The following is an 18,894-nucleotide window of genomic DNA, read 5'->3' on the forward strand; positions in this document are numbered from 1 at the left end:
ATCTATTCCATCTTCCTAGTGACTACTTTGATGTCAGTTTTGAGGAGATATGGTCATATTTCCTCATGATATATAGCCTGTCCTAGAACTGTAGATTACCAAGTGAGGAACATGTTTCCTGAAACAGCTGTCACCAGTACAAGTCTGGAATACCTGCCCCTTTTTATTTAATCTTTCCTGTTGGTCAGACAAATAAAATAAAGGTTCAAACTTCTCAATCCTTAGGGAAGTTTGAAATCTCTGACCTGCTGGGGCAATGCCTTCCGTGAGACTACTTGTTTGAATAAGTGCTGATCATTTAACAGTTGCCTGATCCAGATGAGTGAAGAACAGTTGCTGTATATCTTTTAAGACACAAAATGCATTCTTTGGTTTCATTTCATTCTTGGTAGCCTTGAGTTGGCACAAAAATGTGAGAATATTTACCCAAGAATTTGTAATAAAGTTAGAGCGAACCTGTGGTTGCAAGTTGTTGACAATACTTAGGAAACAATCACTGTAGTGAAAAAGTAGTGACACAGCAAGATTAATAGTAATTTATTTCCTGCAAAGAATCTAGTGTACCATTTTATGCATGCTGGTTATGTTTTTGCTTTGTTCATCACCATAACCCACTCTGTTGGCAGGTCACTAATGAGCACTATGGGGTTAACGCTCCTCCAAGATATATTAGGGCTCCTTTCAGCATGACTAGCATTCTCCTTGCTCCTGCGTTTCAGAAATGTTTTTTTTCAGGCTGGCTGCAGACTCAAGGAGGAAGCTCAGGCCTGGATGTCTAGTTTCAGCCATCTATTTGCAGCTAGAACAAAAATGAGAAAAAACATAAGTGAGGAAGAAAAATTGGATTTTTAGAGTGCAACTCTAAGGACACAGGTCCACTTATGTTTGATTTGGCAGCAGAGCCCTTTTAAGAGGTTCCCACCTTCTTCCAATCCATCCCTCCCCTGTGCCACAGTTTTCCCCTTGTCAATTCTGCTGTTACAGCTCTCTGTGGGAATGCAATATAAACCTTTTTGGAAGAAGGGAATGGGTCTTTACTGCATAAGTCATTTTACAGTCCCTAAAGTGGCTGCATTCAAAGAACCGAGGGTGTGCAGTATGGCATAGGGCTGGGTGTCAAAGGGCGTAGGGAGCCAGGAGCTGTTAAGTCTGGAAGTTAGAGCCCTGCCATGGGTCTGCATTGTGATTCCAGCTCTGAATACGTGACTTACCAAGTGCTGTTTGCTATCTTCTTAGAATGGAAAGAATATTTCAGTGCAAAGGTTGCTCACAGTACTGTACTTCACTCTTTATTGATAGGCACAGTGATGACACCAAACTACATAGACTCAAACAGTCTCAGCGTTGCCCCATGGTGTGACTGCAGCAACAGCGGTAATGACATAGATGAATGCATGAAATTTCTGAATTTCTTCCAGGACAATACATGCCTTAGTGAGTACAAAATCCTATGTCTTAAATGTGTTCTAGGATGTTTTCTGGAATTTCTTTACTGTTTAAGTATGTTACGATACATCAAGGCCATCTTTTTGCACTTCCTAAGCATGGTTCTGCTGTAGGTGTAAGAATTAAACAAGCAAATATGCCTGATACTATGGTTTATGGCCAAGACTGCAAACATGAGAAGCTCTTGGAAAAAAATTCAAATACAAAGTTGTATCGTGCAGAAATATGTTTACATCACAGATCATGTTAGGACCCTAACAGTCAGGCAGCATCTGTACCAAAAATTTGCAACACCTGAGGGGCTTCTGTATAATTTACGAACTTCATATAAAAAAAGACATGTAGTTTATGATATGAAGGATTTGCTGTAGGTAAGTATAAATTGGATTGTGCTTGCAATTTATAGCCAAGCTTCAGGTTTTTTAGGCTACTTGATCTCAGATGCCTGTTTTTAACACAGGTCTGGATGGTACCTATTTTCAAGATTTTGTTAAATTATTGATTTTCTTTTTTTTTAGTCAAACTCACTTCCAAATTAGGGACTGTTATAAATTTCAGGATGGCTCAGTGGAGTCAATTTTGGCAGGTTCTCTTTTCAAATTTCCTGTCTGCCTGGAGCAGCGTAATTGGATGATGTGGAGTGTGCATCAGAGTTTTAATTTCAGATAAATGAGGAGACCAAAAGAGCTTGGCTTCCCTAGCCTAGCAGAACAGAAGTTGAAAGGATACGTGATTGTCTTCTGAAATTGCATTAGAGGGGCAAGCCCAGGGAAGGAAAAGGATTACTTAACCTAGAGGACAATGTTGGCACAAGATCAAAAAGTGAGATATTGGCCATACGTATTTAGGCTCGAAATTGGAAAATTTTTTACCACCAGACTAGAGTTAAGAAATAGGCTTCCAGCAGTTTTCAGGGTAAAAAACTCTTACCGGTTTTAAAAGTCGTATTTCATCAGCTTATGAAAAGAAGCATACATCGTTGCTTTTTTCAAAAATAGTGAATGAACTCGATGATCCAGACTGTCCCATCCAGCCCTGTATACTTGAGCTAATGCTAATGCAGGGTTCAGTCTGTATTTTAGTATAGCGGTCTGAAAATCTCCATTGGTAGCTTCCCAACAGGCAGCATGTTGTGAAGACATGAGGAGCTTTGACTACAAAAAGTGAGTGACTTGAGTTGCTATTTGATACACTCTTTATTAAGCTTTGGGAGAATGAATAAATTACTTAAGGTCATTTAACAAAAAACCCCAGAAAACAGTTCAGACTATGATTGGATTAAAGTTAACAATATAGCATCAGACCTTCTTCAAACCTAATGGGGCTATCATTTATATATACTGTAATACATCAGATTTTATTCATTTGTGAATATATTATTGCCAGAATGTTACAGGTTCCTTTTAGAACATAAAGACAGAGCGATCCCTTGTCCTTTCTTTTGCTATCAGTAAAATAGCATTAATGAAGACAAATCAAAGACATTAGAGGTTACTGTGAGACAAATTATAGTCATCCTAGCTGTAAGAGATGTCTTCGTCATAAAGAAGTTAAAGATGTTTCTAGTTTAATAAAAAGTTTTTTCTCTTACAGAGAATGGAAAAAGTTCCAATTTTTTTTTTTAATTGTTGTTGTCATTAATGGGCTTTACAGTGCCTGAAGAAAATGTCATTTGTTTATTGGACGAGATTAAAATCCCTCCCACTTTTTTTAGACAAAACAAAAATCCTTTTTCCACGATGGAATGAAGCTAGGAATTTCATGCTAGTCTGTTTTGCTAAGGTATACTTCCCCTTCAAACTGGAAAATAAACCAGTAATTCGGGCCATTTACAGAGGATGTGGAAAACCTGGCTTAAATGTTTATTCAAAGCCCATTTGGTTATTTATGCAAAGTGGAATAGCTGAGACTGTACCCTGAGGGTTAGGGGACTCAGAAAGCAGGAGACCTAGGGTCACATTCATACTGTGCATGATGTGGAGCTGGGATATGAAGCCGAGTTTACCATGTCCCACGTACACACCTGAAGTCCTGGTCTTTCTTGTGCCTCTGTATGCGCTTACCTGGAAATTCCACTCTAGAGTTGAAAAGCCTTTTGCAACAGAGTGGAAACCCTTGAAACTAGGGTGAAAGTTTTGATTTCAAAAGGTGGGTGTGAAAATACAAGTGAAAGTTCCAGTCTGTTAATAATTAGTCCTAATAAAGACAATTGTTTTCTTTTTACATGTATTAGATAAAGTGTTTCTTTATCTCAGCAATGTCCTGCAGAATATGGCTTTATATCAGAACTGTGAAATTGGCCCAATCTCAAGAAAGCTAAAAATCCAAATTAATAGGCCCCAACTAAGATATATTCCACCCTAAAATTTGGGGCTGTGTATTACTTTGCTTGTACTTTTATCCTTTTTATTGGAAGATGCAAGTTTATTGGTAATGTTACAGTGGTCCTAATTGCTGCCTATCCAGTTAGGGTTTGGCCAATCTTAAATTCTGGAAATCCATCTTAAGACTTTATTTTAGCTACTCTGAAAATTAATGTCCTGACATTCATTTACATACTCTAGAAATCCTACTGAACTGAATGGGATTCAGTGTATCTACCTATCTGTTCAAAGGATTTGTTCACACCTGCTTCATACTGCAGTAAAAGGAATTGGCAAGTGGGAGGAAAAGCATGAAGTAGTCAGTTAATTAATAAAAATTATTGAAAGGACTTTTATGAGAGCAGTTATACACATGAAGCACCTCCTCACAGTCATTATGGTTTTTTAAATCTATTTGAAATACATATGAAAATTATATATATAAAATACATATTTAAAATATAATTTATATGTTTTAAATATTACAAAAGTATGAGGAGGGATGGAACACCTCTCCTATGAAGACAGGCTGAGAGAATTGGGATTGTTCAGCCTGGAGAAGAGAAGGCTCCGAGGAGAGCTTGTTGCAGCTTTTCAATACCTAAGGGGGATTTTAAGAAAGATGGGGACTCACTTTTTAAGACGGCCTGTAGCAACAGGACAAGGGGTAATGGTTTTAAACTAAAGGAGGGTTGATTCAGGGTAGATAAAAGGAAGACATTTTTTATGATGAGAGTGGTGAAACACTGGCAGAGGTTGCCCAGAGAGGTGGTCGATGCCCCATTCCTGGGAACATTCAAGGTCAGGTTGGACGGGGCTCTGAGCAACCTGATCTAGTTGAAGATGTCCCTGCTCATTGCAGGGGGGTTGGACTGGATGACCTTTACAGGTCCCTTCCAATCCAAACTATTCTATGATTCTATGGTTCTATCATAGAGTCATAGAATAACTCAAACTGGAAGGGACCCATAAGGATCATTGAGTATGATTCTATGAAATAATAAGAAGATTAATCGTAAAGACCACTTTTACTTAGAAAACTGGAAGGATTGCATGTATTTCTGTGATCCTTCTTGCAATAATGGAAACAAAGAGTTGCTGTTAATTTAGGAAATCATAGGAATATATTGTTTTTATATATTGCCTTATTCAGGTAAAACCTAGAAAAATATCATTCCACTCTTCCCACTTTGTCTCCCTCAACCCAGCTGATTGTGGTGCCTTTTATGAATTCTTCTCTTTGTATGTTGGAGTTCTAAGAACTAGTATCAGAATAAAATACATCTTTTTCAGATGAGAATTAAATGTAAATTATTTTGTAAGGCAAGGAATACCACTGAGAAGTAGTATTAATAACTTCCATATATTAGTCCCCAGTGAAATTGTTTGATTTCTTCTACAAAGAATTTGAAATAAGAAATCCCTAAATCCATGTTGAATCCCCAAAGACTTGATTAAAAACTGTTTTTCTATTTGTTTATAAAAAACCCCAACCAATTTACTCTTGCCATAAACACACTCTTTAATCCCATGAAACTATGATAAGCTTTTTAACTTTTATATTCTAAAGTTTTAGTTTAAGCATGCTTCCCTCACCTAATTATGCAGATTTTGATTGAAAACTGTAAGGAAAAGATTGTCTTAGTTAAACCATTTTGTAGTTATAGGCATATTAGTTTTACTACAACAAGCTGTAGAAATAAATTAATATTTTGCCTGCTCTCTGTTTTTAGTTTGCTATGTAACATCGCCTGCCTGAATTAGGACATAACATTAAAACTGTATTCTAAATCTTGAAAGTAAATTTTTGAGGCTTTTGGGTGGTAACAAATATGATTACAGTAAGTCCCAGAGCTTCTGTCAAGAATTACTGGGAACATTACAAAGATGAGGCTGCACCAGATAATTATGTGACCCCAGACTCTCAGTTCAGGTTTCTGACATGTTCAAAATTAAGACGCATTTTGCAGCATAAAAATTGAGTTTCTATAAATACACATTTTCAATGGAATAATACTAATAATGGTTACAAAGTCAGTTCTGCTTTCTGCCATTTGTTTAGAAATAGAAATTTTCCTGTGATTTATTTTTACAGAAAATGCAATTCAGGCCTTCGGCAATGGTACTGATGTGAATGTGTGGCAGCCAATCTTACCAGTACAGACCACTACAGCCACAACTACAACGGCTTCCAGACTTAAAAACACAGGTTCAGAGACCACCAACAATGAAATACCCACCCACAACGATTCACCAGCATGTGCAAACCTGCAGGTAAGAGAGTCTTGTACTTGTTGCAGTGCATAAATGAAAGTTTTTCATAGATGTGTGTACAGAGTAGTCTCCTGCTGCATAAATAGATGCCTGCTTAAATTGGAATATCTGTTATTCCCATGTTGTAGTTAAAACCCGGATATATTGTAAAATATCAGACACTCCTATTTTAAATCAGAAACATGCATATTTCAACGTTGACTTTATTGCCTCTCTGACTCAGAAACAGGGCATAGGATTTAATTTGTTATCACAGGTTTGGATATGAATGTGGCACTCTCCAAACCCTGCCAGGATATGTCAGATTAAATTAATCCCCTGAGTAATCCAAATTCAGAGGCAACTCTTAATGTCAGCTAGCATGTCCTGCTGCCTTCTTTCTTATGTTATTGGCAGTAAACTTAAGAGGTTTTTTGGCTGAGTAGGGCTGGATATTAGAGGAAATGTGGTGCTACAAATTACATGATGAAAAAGCCGGACAAAGATGGAAGCTATTTTGAATCAGGCGCCTTCCTGAACTGGGGTCAAGGTTGTGATGTGATTTTGGCCAATGGCTGCAGCCATATTCTTTGACACTTCAATTAGGCTATTCATGGTGCATCACTGATTCTGGATTTAGAGGCTCATCACTTGCTGAAGGCAATATACTAGCTCTTAGAAAGTTTGAAGAACTTGGGCAGGAGACAACAGCAAAATCAAGACAGGAAAGAGGTAACAGGAAATGTAAGCTGGAAACATCTTTAGGCCAGATTAGAATCTGGGGTTATAAACATTTCTGGTGGTTTAAATGCAAGATCAGGTCAGGGATAGATCAGCTTGGCCTGTTTACTTTTGTCTTTACAGAAGGAAAATTGCTCTGTGACACAAACGAAAGTGTCCAACTTTTAAGGTCTCATCTGGTATTAAGATACATTTTTTTTCTGGATTCCCAAACTCTTCCATACTTGTAGCATTCACATTTCACTTATAAAAAATTGATTTTGTATTCTTCATATTAAACTGTATCAAAGTTTCCATGTTCACTAAAATGAACAATTACTATCCCTCGGAAAAGGATTTTGCTTCCTAATTTTTCCTGCACCACTCTCTCACCTTCATCCTTTTCTAGTTTCTCCTTTTATTTTGCATTGGCAAATTGCATATAAATTAACAATTTTCAGAGGTATTATAGAGTCACAAAGTATATGGGGTTAATGGTAGATGGTGTTGAGTTTAGGTCCTTCTGCTTTAATTCTATTTTTCATATCTATGCGTTCATTATTAGTTAAGCTTTGTAAGTCATTGATGCAAGGGAGATAGTTGTAGGCATATATTTCTATATGCAGCAGTCATTTGACCAAATAGAATATGTTAAAAAGAAATGTAACCTTTTAAACCTGAAACTTGGAATATCTTGCATTTAAAGCAAGACCTTGATGGGATATTATTATTCATGTTATAGTAAAAAGTTGTTTTATGGGAGAGGTCACATTTTCCTTCAGTGTTTGTAGTCCCCTATAGAGTAAGGCCTCCAGATGCTACCAAAGTACACATGATAAGGAATGAACTGAAGAAATGGCAAGTGATCACATTGGATTCAGTTGATTTGCAAATGGTCCTCAAGCCTGAATAGATGTCCCAGTGCTTCGAAAATGAATGAAATTCTTCCCTGTCCTTACTCCTGTTACTCTGACACTTTGAAGTCACATCCCACATGAGTTTATCAGCACTGGTTTAAAGCTATATTATGACTTCAAGTGTACCCCTGATATACTTGATGCAAGAAGTAAAGATCTGTGGGGAAAATAGCTTCCTTTAAATAAATTCCCTCTGCTGCTTTGTAGAAACTATAGATAAGTCTGCACTAAAAGGTCGCTGAAGTTATGTGAATCAAGCAGTTCTATTCTTGTGGAGTACAACATTCTGATGCTCACTGCTTCCTTGTGTCAGAACTGAAACACGAAGAACAAAACTCTTACATTTTAATGCATTTTTCAAAAAATAACTTATGAATAGAGCCAAAACAAGCCCACGCTTTTTAAGAAAGAAACCTGTGTTTGTTGGACAGTATGGTGCCACTTTGCATGTGAGACTGAAACCTCAATGCAAATTTTACAAAAGAACTGGAGGCATTCGTATCACACTTGGAGAAGTGTATTCATTCCATGGCTCTCCTCCCATGAAAAATATGCCTTTGTAGTATTTTCAAAACATGAACTAGTGCGACCAAAAGCAATCTGAAGGGCTTTGTTATATGCTTAGCGGTTGAGCTGAAAGGTTTCAAAAAGGCAATATAGCCTAAATACTATGAAAAGTAGAATTAGAAGCATTAGTCTCAGCACAAAAAGACAATGGCAGAGCGGGGATAAGGAAATGATCATTGAGATGCTATAAAGCTGCATATCCTAGTTAGTGGGTTTAAAAATACAGTGAAAGAAGAAAGAGCAGGAAGTGATTGATTAGTATAAATTACCATGAACAAATACTAACCTCCTGGTGTTGTAAAATACAAGGCACTAACCCAATCTTCCAAGAGTGTCACTGACTGAGCAATTTTTGATACATTTTTTTCTAACTTGTTCAGTATGGTTGTATGAAAACCAAGAATATACTAATGGTTTTGTTGCTGTGCCATGTTCTCTTGCACACATGCAAACCTGGGAATCAGAAGGGTTGTGAATGCTTGAAGAAAATATGAGATACTCTTTGTTTACCTGTATTCAATATTTTTTTCGAATACCTGTTGAAGGTTTGGACTTCTAAATAATTTTTGTTTCAGTGATGCTGTTTAGAAATTGTTCTTCATTACAACTTAGCCATTGCTACAAGAATTTACAGTTCTCCTATTATGGTGGTATTTTCTTATTTCAAATTGACACAGAGAAATGTTGATTTCTGATATGTGTTTATTTTATGTTTACATATGGATGGATTTGTGTAATATACTTTTTTTTTTTTTTTTAATCCCTAAATTAAATCAGCACTCCATCTTTGGCAGGAAGGTGCTTAACTTTGTCAAGCATCCTATAAACTCTTTTATAAACCTGGCTTCTAACAAAGTTTGCTAAACCCAGAGAGTAAATAGTGGTTAGTTTTATATAAAATGCTAAATTCAAGTATTTGTTGAGGTGCTTGACATCTTGCAAAGGATCCTCAGCACCACATAAAAATAATTCATAAAATATTGTGAACAAAAAGGAAGATGAATGCCAACAACATTCTCCTTATACAGGCACATTTTATTAAGTAATTGCCATCCCTATCTTTTTTCCTGATAGCTTCACTCTAACATTTTCTATTTAACTGACATATTTGTTTATCCTTCATTCTCAGTCATAACTTGTGTTCAGTACGCCAGTCAAAAAATGGTTATGGTCTTTCAGTCTCACATTCTGTCACCACTGCTTGAACCGTCATGTTGGATTATTTGAAAGGGACAAAAGAACAAGTTTGGATGTGTACTCACACCATGTATTCTTCAAGAAAAATGCTGCTGCTGCATTTAGGAGAGGTGCATGGAACTGAAAGATGACAATGAAATAACTTCAAGTGATAGATTAGACTAGATTAGACCCATTGTAACTACGTCATCAGCAGAGGTAAATAAAAACCTAAGACTTTCATACTGGGTTTGCTATAGTATTTTAGAGGACATTTTGCACAAGACAAAAATGATAGAAGTCAAGACGGTTAAGGCTGTTTAAGTCTAAAATTATGCATCAAAATCTATCAACTCCCTAGCTAGTTCTATACTTTGGGGTTTTTTGTGCTTTTGAAGAAATATAAGCAGTGGACACATATGATTGAGATACAGATGGAAGGTAAGTACTTTTCAGTCAAGTCCAGTATGTGAATGTCTTTGTGCTTTCAGTAGCAAAACTAAAAAAATTATGAGATAGGAATTAAAAGCTCAAACATTTTGTGGGGAACAAGGAGCAAAAGAGAAATCTAGATACTTAAATATGTCAATTCTTTCTATTTGCATGTAAGATTAGTGAGTGTTTAGAACAGACGTGGGTCATATTGCAAGCTGTTCTTCCACAAATTCACATAATTCTACATAAACTTGGGATTTTAAAAAACACCTATTATGGTGAGTCTTAGGACAAAACCCGTAGACAGGGCTTGTGATTTTCTGAGGAGACAGGACTTAAACGTGACTCACAGACTGAAAATGACTGTGCTTTTCAGCTGTAGGTCTGTCTGTTGCAGATCTTCCGCACTGTGTGAGGAACTGCTAATCTGGTGTTTGAAGTACTGTCTATAATTATTTAATGTAGCTTCCCGTGTGCTAAATATTATTATTATGAAGTATTGTGTAGGTGTTTGGAGAGGGTTAAAAGCTTCAGTGTAGTGTTCTGAGGATCAAGGCACAGCAGGTGTGGAGCTTCGTGGACTGGTAATTGGGTGGTGGGTGAACATAAGCAGGAAACACGGGCAGCATGTAGGTGTGTTGGTGATGAGGGGATCGTACAACGGCTGAGACGCTACGCTGGGATAGAGACAAAGGGAACTTGATTTATCCCCTGAGCATCAGCATTAACTCTCCCATATGCCTGCCACCCTCTTTCCCCCATCCCTTCACACAGCCTGTGATCTTTCTGTTTCTTTATCATTTTGTGAAAAACAAGCACTCTCCTTTCAAATGCCCCGCCTGCTCTGTCCTTTGGGAGAAGTCATACTTGGACCTCTTCCTCCAGGCATTGCAACCACACAGAAAGTTATAGTCTGGGGCAAAAGATGGACAGGAATATAAAACTCCCAATGCTCTGCCAGAACAAAATAAAAAAAAAAAAAGAAAAAAGAATATTGACTAAATGTTTCATTTGAAAAGATTTAAATTTACCTCCTGTGTTTCCAGGATTAGCTGATATAATGGGGTCAGCCTGGTGGTACAAGTGATTTAGAGAACACCTATTGGCAGCTTTTCTTCTGAAAAAGCAGCATCTTTAATTTGCTTCAGTAGCAATCCTGTTGTACCTGAAGAAGTCTTGTGTGTTTTGCATGTTCAGATTAAAATCTGACAGCCAGGGATAATTTAAAGTTTCATCTTTAATCTTATACTTCTAATCTGGGGAGAAAATTCTGTGTTTTAACAAAACGGAGACTGCTTTGTCCATTGATTTCATTGGCATTGATTTCAAGTGAAGTTAATTCTTGTTTGCTTCAGCACCATGCTGTCCTCAAAAAATGTGGATATATAAAATTGCCTGAGACTGTATTCATGTACTGCATGACTCTTGCACCTTTCAGACAGAACCAGAGAAGGTGAGGTCACCATGAGCAAGGGACAGGTTTGAGTTTTGAGTCTGTATGGCAATCTTGGTGTTCCCAGGCAGGGAAGTGCTCAGCAATCCACCTGCATTACTGTGCAAACAGTGGACCTGAGTGCCAGAAGGCTGCTTTGCAGTGAACATATACATACATATGCACTAGTGGTATGATCATGTAGACTGCTCCCACTCGGAGCAAGGTTGTGCTTGGGTTCTTCACTGTCTTTGCCAAAGAATTTCAGGACCACACAAGATAGATCGTTTTCAAGCTTGTTGACATCCTGCTGAAGTTAAAGATCAGATTAATAGAGCTGATTAATTTCTAAGTACAGAGAGACTTTTGCCTCTCTTTTGAACATTAAAGGAACAGTTTGAGGATGTAGCCAAGTATCATACCCTTTAGGCTCAGAAATATCATATTAGTGTCAGTGTTGCTATGAGACATCAGCGATCAGTAGTCAGTAGAAAATTGTTCTCATTTACCAGCCTTGGTTGAACTTCTTAGTCGAACATTGGGCTCCATTGCAGGATCAGTCACAATTTGTGGAGTAAAATACAGGCTAAAACTCTCCGGCAGTGGAAGTCAGCACATCTCTATTGTTATCATCAGAGCTACACAGATGTACAATGATTAACGTTCAGTCTCTTTGACATGTAGAGCTCTCTGTAAGACTGGACCTTATATTCAGTGATCAGTACTCTGATGAAACATTTTTAATGTTGGAATTCGCCTGTAATAAACTTCTGTTTCCAAAAGACAGCAAAATGGTTTATTTTGCATATTAGAATTACAGTTTAAATTATGTTTTTTTGATTAGTATGCTTTTCATTATACCGAAGTATTGTGCATGTGTACTGCTGGAGAGCATAATACTTCAGAATTATTTCATCAATGATAAAATATTTTACAGTTCATTTAAAAAAAAAGTTTTAATAGTCTGAGCATCTTTAGTGTATTATAATAATACAGCGCTTTATAGCAGACTGTAAAACTCCAGGCTACAGTTTTAGGAATCATGCAATTTTGTTTTATAGTTTAATAATTGTTCAATTGAAAATGAGTATGAGGTTACTAAAAACCAATTTAATGACTTACAAAAATACAACTTTATTAAAATGTACTACACACCTTTACAGAAAATGGAAATTTCTTTGGACAGATTATAGTTCTTATCCTCAGAAAGAATTTTGCAAATTATTGCTACTAAAAGCAGATGTAGCATTTGCAGTGTTCCCCTAAGCCACTGTTGTTTCTGTGTTTCACATCAGTATCCTCTTATAGGAGTACCCACAAAAATACGAAGTGCTGGAATAAACTGGAATCAGAAAATTGGATCACATCAGATAAGCCAAATCAAACTATTCATAGCCCATGTTATTACTTTATGTGGTTCTTCATCATATTAAAGGTATTCCTAATGCCAGCCAACTTTAGTTCTCAATCAAATATCTAGTCCATCATGTCTTTCCCTTTTAAAACAGATAACTCACTACAGCCTGCAAAAAACAGCCATAAAATGGAGTACAGTATTATAATTTAATTTTAAGGCATAACTACTACTAATAAAAATTCTAGGTCATTGCATTGCGATGGTAGATGTTTAATCATATTGTCTTTGGAAGTATAGTTCATAATATATTGTGCGTTTATGGGACTTGACAAAGTGCTTTGTTTAAGACATATTGTTTGCTGTTAGCAAATATTAGGTTTTAGCCATGACTCTGCTTCCATTTATACTTGTTCAAGTGAAAGGAACTCTGGTTATGGCAGCAGGCTGACCCTGTTGCAAAGCGAGTGCAGGCAAAAGCGATCGTGCCACCAGGTTTTTAATGGAATGGAGTACAAGAATAGAATCATTGAAATCATTAGTATTTTTTTATTTTAACTGGAATAGCTTGTAGGAGTCCTACTTATAGACCAGAATCCCATCATACTAGCTATTCCACAGGCTCATAATGAAAAGGTACTCCTGACCTTAAAAACCCAATGAATTGCAGTTAACTTCAGTGAAGCTAAGATATCACCTCATAGCCTTCATTTATTCTGAAAACCACATAGTGTATTTGAGTGCTCTAGAAACAATAAATATTTCACTATTATAAACTATGTTAATGCACTGTGTTGTCCTCAAAAAGTATATCCACAGAGATACATGAGGAAAACCAAAGTAAAAGACCGGTACTATCTCAGATAATTGCTACAGTTGTCAATACAACGATGTTTCTTTCTAAAGTATGAAAATGGCTCGGCAGTTGCCAGAATGGATCAACTTTAACAAATAAAATCTTTATCAATTCTGCTATTTTTGAAAAAATTGTTATTTGCTAGGCAAGCAAAAGGATTTCACAAGACTTTTATAATTGAAATGTATTTTTAAACACTGTTATTGAAGCAGGTATTGATGTTTTTGTTTTGTAGTGTGACAGTTTAGGACAAATGACAGTGTGGAGGCTAAATAATTTTGGATAGCGAAGCATTTTAATCACAGATGCATACAGTTTTACAAATTACATCCCTTCTCCGTCTTGGGGGGGGTGGTGCAGAGGGGTGAGAATTTGGGAGCAGAGTAGCAATTTGTTGCACAACCTCCTCGTTCCATGGGGGAGAAGGCTCCCTGCCAGAGAAGGACCCTGATGCGTTGTGCACAGTCCTGCTGCAGGGTCATGGCATTTGCCTCGTTTCTTATCCTGCTCCCTGAAATCCCCAGGGGTTGGAGAGATGTTCCCAGATCCTGGAGTAGGGTTGTGAGGCTGCCCGCCCCAGAGTCTTTTCCCAAAAATCTTTGTTCCCCGATATTTTTATGAGTCCTTGGGTGTATGAGTGGGTAGAGAAGAGCTCATGGATGACTACTGCATTCAGATTCCACTGTGATTCTCTGATTTGCTGCCACCCTTGTTGGCTCCTGCAGTCTGCTTGTTACAGACACTTCTGGACATTTTTGGGCCTCTTAATGATCAACCGGTTGTTTGCATAGATTAGCTATCTATTTCGTAGAGCACACCAAACCTGTGCTGGTTTTTGGGACAAGTGGTTGACCATATTTTTTCTACTGCTACAGTAAAGTGTCCATTAAAGTTCACTTTCTTATGCTCACAGCTCGCTGTGATTTATTTTCAGTGCAAAATAATTTTAAAGAAGATAAGAATTGGGTAATATACAGAAGCCACTGCCCTGTTGTGGTAGGTCCTGAGCCGCTTTCAGGGAAATAGCATTCTCCACAAGCCTCAGGAGCCTTGTGCACATGCTTTCTTATCTATTTCTTAGTCGTTTCAAGTGTTCAGATTGCTTTTGTTGCTGGTTTTAGCTGAATCATTATGAAGAATATAGTAGAGTTAAAGCATGTGAGGAAGGTGTATGAATTTGAGTACTCCAATGCTCAGAAAAATAGGAAGGATAAGCTGATGTTACCCACTGGATGAAAATGGGCTTGAAGACATTTACCATATTCTCTCCTTTTACGCACCTTGCAGAACATGCCAATTGTGGAAGTGGATGTGGCAGCTTTGTTCATCCTCTTACACTTGGTCTCATGGCAACATTACTTTCCCTAGCACAGAACTGTAACCTTTCCTCTGAAGGTCTAAACATCTCTGCAGTACCAGCACAGAAAATCACGCTGCTTTTAGAGAGATAGATTCCCTTAAACTCATACATGGATACCAGCTCTAAACACAAAGATCCTTTTAAAATACCTTCCTGTACTCTTGGAAACCCTCCCTATTGGAAATAATAGAAATTCAAGAAATACACTATTTTATCATGGAGGAAAGTTCCCCTTCAGGAAATGATAACCAAGACTAGTTCTGCCTATTTATGTGATGTGAGTTGTTAGACTATTAGTCTCAATTTACTGGCATTTCTACACCATGTTGAAACCTCACTTCCAGTTAGCCATTAGTCTTTGATCCTTTTCCTATCTGTCCCTTCCTCTTTTTTTTTTTTTTGTCCTTTCTTCTTGCAGATCCATTCTGTAATCTGGGCACTCAACTGCCCCATAGACTTATTCTGGTATGAAATTATCAGTATACATTTTTCTATATTCCCTCTAATGATGTCATGGCTAAATGCAGATACAGGGGGAAAAAGACTGCACAAGACTGAGCTGGAGGGATGCTGAGCCCATATGGCACAGGAGGAGTCACCATGCCATCACTGGCTGGGCTGCCTTGGAAGAAGGGGAAGGGGGAAAGGGAAGGCGCTGGGCGTTATGGCCATACTGGGGCGTAGTTAAGAGATTGGAGTAGGTCTGTATTTTGACTTGGGAAAAATGTCTGAGGCAACCCTGCTTCCTTATCCTTGAGTAAAGAGGATACATTGCCTTCCTCTGTCAACAGCAAACCCGAGTACATTAAGTATGTTTATGCATATAAAGTCCTTTGAGTGTAAAGAGGCAATCGCACGACCTAATCAAATTCTGCTTTTCTTTATATACTTGTAAAAATGGAATAACTCCACAGCTGTGTAAATTACAATTATCCTTAAGTGTACATTGTAATTATCAGTTACTCCTTACATATGTATACATCATTCTTTGATATTTCTATGTAAACCATAAACTAATGTTCTTAAAAAATAAACTACCCAGGCTCACAGCTATTGTGTGGCAGATATCATCAAAGGCATTTCAGTAATAATGAAGAAGATTTTTTAGGAATAGTTTCTTCCTTGTAACCAGCAGCAAATGAAATATAAAAAAGCCCAATGGAAATTAGAATACAATAATAAGTAATCATTCTAAATCATATATTGGTGACAAGGCAGCATAGCTGCAAAAATAATATACTGTTGAAGAGCTAAAATTCAGAACCTTTTCCATAGCATGCCTAAATTTTTCAAGTAGTCAAACCAAATTTATAGGACAGAAAATGAAACGCAGTCTTTTAACTAAATTGGCTAACATATACTCTTAATAAAAAAACATTAATGATAACAAAACATCTGAACATAAATATATTTTTGTTCTGCTTTTAACCTGTCTGTTCATTTTACTTTTAGTCTTCACTGTACATTAGTAATCAAATACTGGAAATAAATCACACCCTTTATCTCCTACTTACTTTTTATCACTATGACTCCTAATCAGCTGCCTTACCTGAATAATAGATTTCTATGTTATTCTCAAACCTTCTACTCTACAGCATTTTTCAACTTGCTGTTGAGTTCCAGAACGTGAGATGCTGTCACCCATTTCAGTTCCTTGCCTTTGAAATCAATAGGAGTTCAAAACATTTATTTTAGTCTGTACTTTGGAGGACAGCCTAACTATTTCACAACAAATTATAGTTCTAATCAGTGGACTTGGCCTAATATTCCCACCTCAGCTTAAGCTCTCCTGCATGCCTAGCTCTTTCTGTGAGACACAAGTAAACAGACTGACTGTTGTGCATAATGGAGGATATTTTTTCATAGGTTCACTCAGCATGTGTCCTAAAGAATTATAGGATTATCCTCCTTCATGTCTTTCTTAAAACAGAATTAAGTATTCAGGGCAGTAATTTACTAAATACTGCATTACATGGTACTACTTTATTTTTCCAGATTGACATTTTCAGAAGCCTCAAGTTGCCTCTAATTCAAGGCTAGATATGCATTACCACATGCACATAAACATTTCGATGTACTGAATTCATGCTCAGATTTGAAATGTGTGCATTCAAATTTGTTATGTACATCGCAGTTAAGACCAGGTTGGATCTAAATGGCTACCTGGAGTCATAAATACCTAATTTGTGCAGAGAGTTGGATAAGTGGTCATATAAATTAAGTGTGCGTGGATGAAAGCAAAGCAGTTACAAGTATCCGTGAAAACCTGTTCCTAAATTTGTGTCTGCACAAATGTAAGAAAGTGGCTTGATCAGAACTTTTCTGACCAACAGTGTTTAGTATGTTTTTTACAGTGGCTTGCCCTCCTCTAGAAAAAGTAGTGCATTAACAGTTGCATGGGTCCGAGTTAAATTCTTGAAGACCATTATATAATGAATTCTATGTCAGTATGCTATTCTGCACACTTCGATCACATACGCACTGTAATTATCTGGTTCTGAGGGCAAATTTAGGGATCTGTTCTTGCAGGGAACTAACTGCCTGTATACAATTTCAGAAGTCAAATGCAAATTCAGAAGGAAAAATTGTCCCTTTTTTCATACTGATTTTGAACTTAATTAGTTTGACAAAGTCGTGCAACTATTTGCAGAATCATGCTCTCATCAAGAGTTGGCCTAACCCTTATTGCTTTTGATTAAGATTTCCTGATTATTCCTAGGGATTCAGTCACGGTTATTTGCAGATGAGAAATTCAGATTGTTATAGGCACAACTGAACAGGTTTAGATAAAAAACACACCCGGTCTATACCCAGAGAACAGCTTAATGAGGATACTTGGGAATCATTAATTAAGCAGAGGCTTTTCACCTTCAGGCTGATGGCTCAGATACAATGTTGTATTTAGTAGCAGTACAACTCTTTGGTAAGTGCCCTTAGTGAGAGCGCTCTGCTCTTGGGGAGCTGAACTCGATGCCCTGGGTCCACATCACAGGGACAGCCCCTAAAATACAAGTCACGCTGGCTCATGTTAGTGTAACAGGGGACTGGACTCTGGTGTTTCATGAACATTTAAAGAGAGCAACTGGCAAAGCTGCAGCTCCAAATAATCTCCAAGCCAGTGAGACGCATCTGCTCATATATGCTCTGCAAGTCCTCATTCATCATCTGCTGCCCTTTGTTACGTACAAAGCCTGTTGTAGTGCAATTACATTCATCCATGCACAGCATATCAGAAATGCGATGTCCCATGCTGTTCATGTGGCCACTGAGTGTGACCAGCATAGTGATATCCCAGATCCCTTTTAAGGATGCTGTTCTCAAGTACTAGAGAGGCTAATCCCATCTTGGCCACTGAACATGGCATCTCTTCAACCCATTAAATTCACATCTCACTGGGACAGCTCAATACACTAGTGCAGTATCAGTGCTGGTGTGCATATGCAGCCTGCATATACAATATACATATGTTAATATACAGGAGACGCAGCTGCATTATACTCATCCCTCATCTCCAGTAATGCTGTCTTAGTTCTGACTTTCCACCCACTGGTCTGGAGGTAGGAGTAACACAAGAAGCCATATTGTTGTTGTAGTCAACACACACTCGGATGTATTTTTTTGGAATGCTTCCTCTCTGGAAACTTGATGACAACTTATTGACGCTGAGACTTGCTAGTAAGGCAAAGCTGGTGCTTGCAAGTATTAGATGCATCTGAGTAGGTAGATCACAAAAAACACCCCTCACTTGGTCTGTTTTCTACTTGCCTCAGCTCAGTCCAGAACTATTAATAAAACTGTTCTGCACTCAGGGAAATATTTGCTGCCAACCGTCATCAATCACGATTCTCTTCAGATAGCACTCTCAAGATGTTTTTCTAGGTGAAATCTTCTAATCCCTCTCTGGAGTCCCACTAAAGGATGTTAAAATTTGGTAGCATAGGGCACCTTCAAGATTTTTCCTGTAGGGTTTGCAATGGAATTAGAAAAATCTGAGGATACAGGAGGACTGTCCCTT

At 37.6% G+C, this 18,894-nt stretch overlaps 1 protein-coding gene across 1 annotated transcript in view; it reads left to right on the forward strand.

Annotated features, from left to right (window-relative positions):
- Nucleotides 1–18,894, forward strand: part of GFRA1 (GDNF family receptor alpha 1) — a 144,408-nt gene that overhangs the window by 111,363 nt on the left and 14,151 nt on the right. Inside the window, exons 6-7 of the mRNA XM_010564712.1 lie at nt 1,300–1,434; nt 5,905–6,083. Coding sequence (XP_010563014.1) covers nt 1,300–1,434; nt 5,905–6,083 — 314 coding nt within the window. The remainder of the gene's footprint in view (nt 1–1,299; nt 1,435–5,904; nt 6,084–18,894) is intronic.

This window comes from Haliaeetus leucocephalus, unplaced genomic scaffold, assembly GCF_000737465.1.
Source record: "Haliaeetus leucocephalus isolate CR32 unplaced genomic scaffold, Haliaeetus_leucocephalus-4.0 Scaffold184, whole genome shotgun sequence".
NCBI lineage: Eukaryota > Metazoa > Chordata > Aves > Accipitriformes > Accipitridae > Haliaeetus > Haliaeetus leucocephalus.